This window comes from Oryx dammah, unplaced genomic scaffold (genome assembly GCF_014754425.2).
Source record: "Oryx dammah isolate SB20612 unplaced genomic scaffold, SCBI_Odam_1.1 HiC_scaffold_26, whole genome shotgun sequence".
In the NCBI taxonomy this organism is placed as follows: Eukaryota; Metazoa; Chordata; class Mammalia; order Artiodactyla; family Bovidae; genus Oryx; species Oryx dammah.
In genome coordinates, this window is record NW_024070210.1 from 58718310 (window position 1) to 58726515 (window position 8206).

At 41.0% G+C, this 8206-nt stretch overlaps 1 protein-coding gene across 6 annotated transcripts in view; it reads left to right on the forward strand.

Moving 5' to 3' along the window:
- The window catches only part of TRIM9 (tripartite motif containing 9), a 119610-nt gene extending 117238 nt beyond the window's left edge, over positions 1-2372 (forward strand). For all 6 annotated transcript variants that reach the window (XM_040226769.1, XM_040226764.1, XM_040226768.1 and 3 more), the window contains one exon: positions 317-2372. In XM_040226769.1, the coding sequence (XP_040082703.1) occupies positions 317-379 (63 nt within the window). In that variant the 3' untranslated portion in view covers positions 380-2372. The remainder of the gene's footprint in view (positions 1-316) is intronic.
- Positions 2373-8206: the final 5834 nt, after the last annotated feature.

Here is an 8206-nt window from a genome sequence, read left to right on the forward strand (position 1 = left end):
ATCAATGCCTCATTCTTCAGTCATAAGGGACACAATCTCCCCAGAATTCTTTGAAGAGGCAGGTGGATTCGAATCATATTATCAAGTGTCTCCAGGATCAGGGAGCCCAGCATGATGGCCAGGTTCTTAGCTAGCACAGGCTGAATTCTACTGGAGTTCTCTGTGATGTCTACTAGAACAGATGTTACAGAAAAGTGAACAGATCCCTTTCTGAGTTAAGAACAAGCCCACTTGTTCCTAAGTGGGGAGAGGGTCCAGTGGTGGTGGGGAGGGGAGCTCCTAAAGTGCCTCCAGGACTCACAGTCTCTTCCCCTAGGTCACGCTTCACACGGGGCTCCAAGTCCCCGACTTCTACTCCAGCAGAGCATCAATAGCCTAAGAATGTGCCGTGGAGGCGCCAGCTGGCTGTTCTTACCTCCCGCCTGAGAGTGACCGCAAGGAGCTCAGCCAGACCTGGAGGGAGAGGAGGAGAAACACTGGTCTTCGCACCCACAGCGCCCCCACACGCACCCTTCCCTCCAGCCTCTCTACTGCTGTAAAGCCTGCTTTCTCTTCCATAGTCAGCAGTTCTAACCGACAGAGGACCTAGACAGCCCACCGTGTCACTTTGTTTCCAAACCCAGATTTTGCTTTTATTTACATTAATTTTTATGTAGGTGAGTTATCTTTTGTTTTTCTTCTGATCGTGTCATTGGTGAGTTACGAACTGGCACTGCCAAGAGAAAATTCTCCTAATAACTTTTTTCTTAAGCTCTGTCAAAGAGGTAGGTGGTAGGGAGAAGTAGGGAAGAATGAGCTGAACTTAGAGCTTGCCATTTAGAATGTTCTTGAGTGTTCTTACCCTGTGACCTCTCATGCAGTGTTACCTCTGCATAGCTAGTCTTTTCAGCAATGAAAAGTTTTACTATCCACTGAAGCACAAAAATGATAGCTACACAACTGCATAGAGGTTCATAGCAGTGTAGGCTCAAAGGACATCTGGGTCATTAGGACGAGTCAGAAACCCTGGTCACTGATTGAAACTGGAAAGTCTCTAAACATAGGCAGGCCAGGGGACTTCATGATTTGGTTCATTTATTTATCACAAGTTTTTAATTGAGAACCTATTATGGACCAGACACTGTTCTAGATGCTGGAGACACAATAGTGAATACACAGGTGTGGTCTCTGCCCTCCTGGAGCTTATATTGTCCTAGGAGAACAAACCAAAAATAAAATTATTGCAAACTGTTACTAGTACTAGAAAGGAAATAAAAAGGGCCAAAGAAGCTCATTGGCAAGATCTTTCAGATCCCCCAGAATGATGCTAAAAATCTATACAGTCTGGCCATAGCACCAGAAACATACCAACTCAATGCCTTTCCAACTGTGCTATTTTAAATATGGTACCTGCTGCCATTCATCACAAAGCCCTTCTTTAGTAGAAATGACGTCAGCATTCCTATTTGTTAATGCTGCAGTGATACTAAGCCTTAAAAACTTAATGTGAAAAAAAAAAGTAATAACCAGAAGGAGGCGCTCTCATTCTCAGTAATGGGGGACCTTAAGTTGCAGCTCACAGCATTCCATTCTCAGGATTAATGCTCTTGTCTCCGTTTAGACTCACTTTCTGTGCCTGTCACAGGTGAACTGTCCATCCACTCAGCTGCCATTCACAGCCCACCTTTCTGGACTAGTTCAAATAATGTTTGGAAGGAAAATGAAATTGTAGGTCACTGCTCTGCTCTTAACAGAGATAATAGCAAAACAGCAGAATAATAAACGTAATTACTTCCATGTAGAGATAGACCTATATAAGCTTCCTTTCAGATTCTTTTGTTTGACATGAAGTTTTAGAAAATGTTGGACCTTGAAAGAAGTTCTGGTTAGTTGTCTAAATATTTGCCAGGGAGTCAAGAAATTCACCATGAAAAAAAGAAAAAAGTAACAAAAAAAAAGCAGTAGGATGGGAAAGCTAGCAAATTAAAGTTTGGGCAAAAAGTAATATATGTAAATAGCTAATAGTTTACTTTTGTGCTTTATTTAGATTATTTCTATCTGCTGTGGTGTTTTTCTAATTAAGTGTACCTAATTTATTGAATGGGTGCTATCCTGTTTGTGTCCACCTTGGTTTTTCTTGGCTACGGAACCACTCTGTTGCAGGCCAACACTAATTTGATATTTGATTTACTCTCCAATGAGACTTGATGGCTGGGCCGCTGTAGACTCATAGTTACTCTTGTTCTTTATTAAATTCATCCTGCTAATTAGATTTCTAGTGACTGGTAACACGTAGTTCACACAGAATTGCAATTATAGATGCATATAGCTCCTGTACTAGAAAAAAAATGGATATTTCTGGTGTACCAATAAATGATTTTTATGAGAGAACATTTTATGTCTCTTTAGAATATCATAGTTTTTTGGCCTATTTGGGACGACAGTTTACCTTTTCAGAGCAATATTTCTTCAGCAAAGTGTCATTGGAAGGTCCCCCAGGACTGGAGAAAGCATATGTACTTCATCCCGTCTCCTCAGGAGCCTGGCATTGTCTCCCGGCAGTACTGACCTCCTCAGTCTTAACTTCATATAAAATATTAATAGTTGATGCCATTAAGGGTATGCCTCCCATCACTGGGGACTGACTTTAACAAACTTGCTCCTAGAAGAGCCGCAAACTTGTCCTGCAAGATAGAGTGTCACTGACTTTTTCTAACTTGTTTCCTTTACCATTTCTTAGAGTGGCTAAGCAATACGATTGTTTTTAAATAATTACAACATTGTTCATCTCCCTTATTAGCCTTTTAAAATGAACTGCCTTGGGTTTATATTAAAAGAAAAACATCATCTAAAAACATATTGAAAGCTTGGATTAAATCCATTTCACCTGCCTTCACCAATCTAGATTGTTGTTCTAAGACTTGCAAATCTTCCAAGCAGTAAGCAGCCTAAACTGCAAGATGTTTGTGGCAGTTGTTTTCCAGGAATTTGGCATCAGCTGTGTTGAGTTGGAACTGAGCTTATTAAGACTGGATGGGACCCTGGGCATGGGCAGGCAGGTGTCCCCTTGGTGACCTTTTGACAACAGAGGGCTGTAGTTAGTTCCACGTGGGTAGAATGACCGTTATCACACCTTTTTGCAATCACCTTTCCCTAGGGCTCCCACGGGCCTCTCCAGATCAGAGGGCTGTAGTTAGTTCCACGTGGGCAGAATGACCGTTATCACACCTTTTGGCAATCACCTTTCCCTAGGGCTCCCACGGGCCTCTCCAGATCAGAGGGCTGTAGTTAGTTCCATGTGGGCAGAATGACCGTTATCACACCTTTTGGCAATCACCTTTCCTGGGCACACCCCTCCATGTGCCCCATACCCCGACATGCCCCTCCCTGGGCCCCTCCCTCAAGCCCTATGCCCCAGCCCAACCTCCTTCCTTATGCCCTAAATATCCCAAGCCCCTTGCCTTCGGTTGGAAGACGGGTTTAAGATTTGTTTCCCTGTTTGCTTTGCTAAAAGCTTCAGCATTTTGGTTCACTGTGCTTCAGGCAAGATGAACCTGGTTCCATAACAATTCAGTACAGATTATAATCTCTGAATGTAACCTCTGACAGTTCTTGGAGTGTCTGCTCTGTATCCATCCAGGTTTCTGCTGTCTTCTTTCCTCACTTTCTACCCTGTTACTTTGTTCTTTTTCCTCTGTTGGCCCTATCTTCTGGTTTTCTGCTTTTCTGTCCTCTAACTACTGGGATGCTTTAGCCATGTTTTAATTTTTCCCTGGTGCTAAGGTTAAAGAACTTCTGATCCCCTGCCTATTTCCTCATAGGAGTGATTAAGTGATTTACAAGAAATCACCCTATTTTCTGGAAATAAGATCCTCTTTTTCTGTCTCTATGTGTGTGCTTATCTTTTGCCCATCTACTTAACTCACTGATGAGAAAGAAGGGCTTTCTACTGAGTCAGAATTTCTGATTATGAATCAAAGAAACTATAGTAATTAAAGAAGTGCTTGGATCATACTACCTTATAATTTATATGAATATGCTGAAGATATCTGCATATATTCTTCAAATATATGAGCCAGCTACTTCCACTGAGACTGGTGGTTAGGGAACCTGGGGTCTGACATGCTATATCACACATAACTGAGGCTACCTAAATCGTGTCTTTCTGAAGAACCAGCTTTGTGGATACACACAGAATTTGGAGTATCAAAAAACAGAGTGAACACTGGAAGTTGCTAATTACACAGGCAGAAACACAGCCTGGTCCTTTGAACTAATAGCTCTCTTCTGCTACAGATGTGCTAAGAAAAGCTACAGGTACAGAATCAGATACCACAGAATCAGATAGTGGTAATGGTTGCACAGCCTTATAAACATATTAAAAATCACTGCGTTGTACACTCTAGAGGGGTGAGAGGCCATGTTGGACATGACCAGGACTCTCCTTACAGCCTCCCTCACTACTTAACAGTCTAGGTTCCTATCTCCCCAAACCTGTCCTCTGAAATAAAGCCCAAGGCAGAAGCGGACGGTCATCAAGGCCTGAGAAGCCAAACTCCTGGCCTGACTTTTTCTTCCTCTTCCCATATTCCCTTAGTCAGTGGAAGGGCTTTGGTTTGCTTCCCCTTGCTATGTGGTGAAGATTGCCTGTGCATGTTGCTCTTGGACCTCCTACCGTGGACTTTAACCAGCTCCCTTCCTGACCCACAGTGCTGGCGAGAGTGGAAAACCTGGCTGCCGCTAAAGAAACAACTCAAATAGCTCTCACATACCCCGGTGGGTATGAATCCTGCCCACATTGCTTTTGTCCTTCTCCCACCAGGTAGAAATAAGCATTTACGGTGAAATCTAAAAGCGTTAATGTTTTGGTGTTCTTGCCCTTTCCTCCCCCCCAATATTTTTTAATAAAATTCTCTAAGTAATGAGGATGAATTAGAATTTCATTAACAAGCATGGGTGAATGATGTTTAACTTCAATTACCTATTAACAACTTACAAACTGCCTTTTGATATATGGCCACAATTTTTAATGTGTATGATGAAGGAAACCATAAAGCTAAAGAAACCACTGTGATGAGAGAAACTTCATGAAGATTCAAACCAGTGAGTTGTTCTCCCCCTGGCTTAAATTCTCCAATAAGAACAATATGTCCAGGGACTTCCCTGGTGGTCCAGTGGCTAAGATTCCGTAAGTGGGGAGGGTTTGGTCTCTGATCAGGGAACTAGATCCCACATGCCACAGCTAAGAGTTTACATGCTGCAACTAAAGATCCTGCACTCCACAACTAAGACCAAGGAAGAACATGTCCAGCTATGGGTCTATATGTTCTAAACCAAGAAAGGAGCACAAACGAGGCAAGCTACGTAAAAGTGCTATGTGCAGTAGAGATGAAAGACGTGTTAAATGTAATTATTAAGTTACTTCTACCCTCTGCACTGTCAGACAGCCTGAGAGTAGCCAGGCATAGTGACTGAAAGCACAGCATCTGGCAGTTACAGTCTGAATTCTGACCCTTGGGCCTGGTTCCAAGGTGTGCCAGCTGTGTGCCCTGGAGCAAACTGAAAACTCACCCACAGTTTCCATGTCTCTAAAGTGGAAATAGAAACATTGTTTTGAGAGTGAAAGCAAAAATTTAATGTAAAACACTCCAAACTGTGTGTGTCCCCCGTTGAGTGTTATGAAGATCTTTTCACGTTGAGTGTTATGAGGATCTTTTCACGTTGAGTGTTATGAAGATCTTTTCACGTTGAGTGTGATGAGGATCTTTTCACGTTGAGTGTGATGAGGAACACTTTTCTATGCAAGTGTCACATATTCTGTGATGTCAGTTCTGTCCCTTCCGTAAGATTCTGAGTGTCAACAGCGATTCTTAACATCATCTTCTTGGGAGACAGTGTGTACAAAATGTCTTTGTCAAATTCTACTGCAAAAATTAACGGAAGTTATGTAAAATAGATGACCAGTGCAAGTTCGATGCGTGAAGCAAGGCACTCAAAGGCAGTGCTCTGGGACTACCCAGAGGGATGGAGTGGGGTTCAGGATGGGGGAGCACATGTGCACCCATGGCTGATTCATGTTGATGTATGGCAAAAACCACCACAGTATTGTAAAGTAATTATCCTCTGATTAAAATAAATTAAGTAAAAAAAATTAATGGAAGAATATAAGCAAGGAAATTCTGAGAAAAAGTTCACTTATATGACACCATTGAAATCTATTTCAAAGCCACAATAATCAAAATGGTATATAGTTTGACTTAATCAGCTACAGGATAACTCAGACTTCAATGAATGTTGAACAAAGAATTACAAAGGAGGAAGTGAAAATTACTCCAAAATGTTGAAAATATTATTTGAAAATAGGTTAGCCATTTGGAAACTATATTTTAAATCATATCACAGCTCAGATATTAAGGAGTTAAACATTAAATAGTTAAAACTTTAATAGACCAGAACAAAAAGCAAATATTCATTTGATCTTTCTCAGGGAGGCTTAAGTCACTGTAAATTACTTTATGCAATGTTGTTGTTGTTGTTGTCCAACTCTTTGTGGCCCCATGGACTGCAGCATGGCAGGCTTCCCTGTCCTTCACTGTCTCCCCGAGTTTGCTCAAATTCATGTCCATTGAGTTGGTGATGCTATCTAACCATCTCATCCTCTGTTGCCCTCTTCTCCTTTTGCCTTCAGTCTTTACCGGTATCAGGGTCTTTTCCCATGAGTCAGCTCTTTGCATCAAGTGGCCAAAGTGTTAGAGTTTCAACATCAGCATCAGTCCTTACAATGAATATTCAGAATTGATTTCCTTCAGGATTAACTGGTTTAACTTTCTTTCAGTCCAAGGGACTCTCAAGAGTCTTCCCCAGCACCATAATTTGAAGGCATCAATTCTTCAGTGCTCAACCTTCTTTATGGTCCAGCTTTCACATCCATACATGACTACTGGAAAAACCATTGCTTTGACTATATGGACTTTTGACGTCTTTACTTTTTAATATGCTGTCTAGGTTTGTCATAGCTTTTGTTTCAAGGAGCAAGCAAGTTTATACAATAGGTTTATCAATTTTCTAAACCTCCTCTCCAACCAGTATTTTACATTTTAAACCCTCCTGTGTTATCCCTGCCTATATACCATAGTCATCTGTTTTCTTCTTTAATTAACTGGGTCCATTTTTATCCTGTCTAAACCCACTTCTAGTAATATAGATTTATTGAATGTATTGATTTATTGTTATGCTGCCATTTAACAAACTCCTTTTAAGGAAAGATTGAGGTATTAAATGTGAACTACTCTGGACTGTGTTTTCAACCTAATAGTTGTTTCTAATGAGAAAATCATCTGAAGTAAATGAGGATCCTAAATGTTTTTTCTGTAAAGGCTGATTTCTACATGTGATCTGTGAGAAGACCACTCCATTCAATATATTTTGCTAATTGCCTGTGGGAAGTGTGACTGTCAGATGTAAAGAAATAAGCCTCCAATCTTATCATTTGCCAAGCTTAAAATGATAAGTAGGTGAAGGTTAACTGCGGCTTCTCAGGAGGTTGGTTTCATAGTTAACAATACATGAGCTTTGCAGAATAGGCAAACTATCTGCTAAGCACTTAGACCTGCAGGGGCAAAAAAAAAAGTATCAGAAAGAAATCGGTCGGTCTTACAGGAAGAACAAAATCATGGCTGCCAAGGGGGAAAAGGGGAGATGGAGAAGTGGACTGGGAGTCTGAGGTTAGCAGATGCAAACTATTACATTTAGAATGGATAAACAACAAGGTCTTACTGTATAAAACTGTATATCCAGTCTCCTGGGATAAACCATCATGGAAAAGAATGTATATATGTGTATAACTGAGTCTCTTTGCTGTGTAGGAGAAATTAGCACAATGTTGTAAATCAACGATAATTCAGTTTTTTTTAATGGAACTTTTTTAAAACAAGGAAATCGGTTAATCTTAAAAACTTCTTAGGATCAGCCAGAACTCCATGCTGGACTATTAAATTCCATGTCTTCAAGTTTTCAACTAGGACCAAGAATCAAAACATTAGTATAGTTATGTGCACTGTGTGTAAGTTAATTGTTCTTCACCCAAGTTGAGGGGACACTTTTCCTTGATGTTAAGAGAATCTGAGTACCTGCCCTTCATTGCTTGGGGAGACAGAATCAGATGAAGCTCTGAGGGCTAGTTCAGGGGCAGTCAGAATGCCACCTCAGGGGTCTAATGGGAACGAGA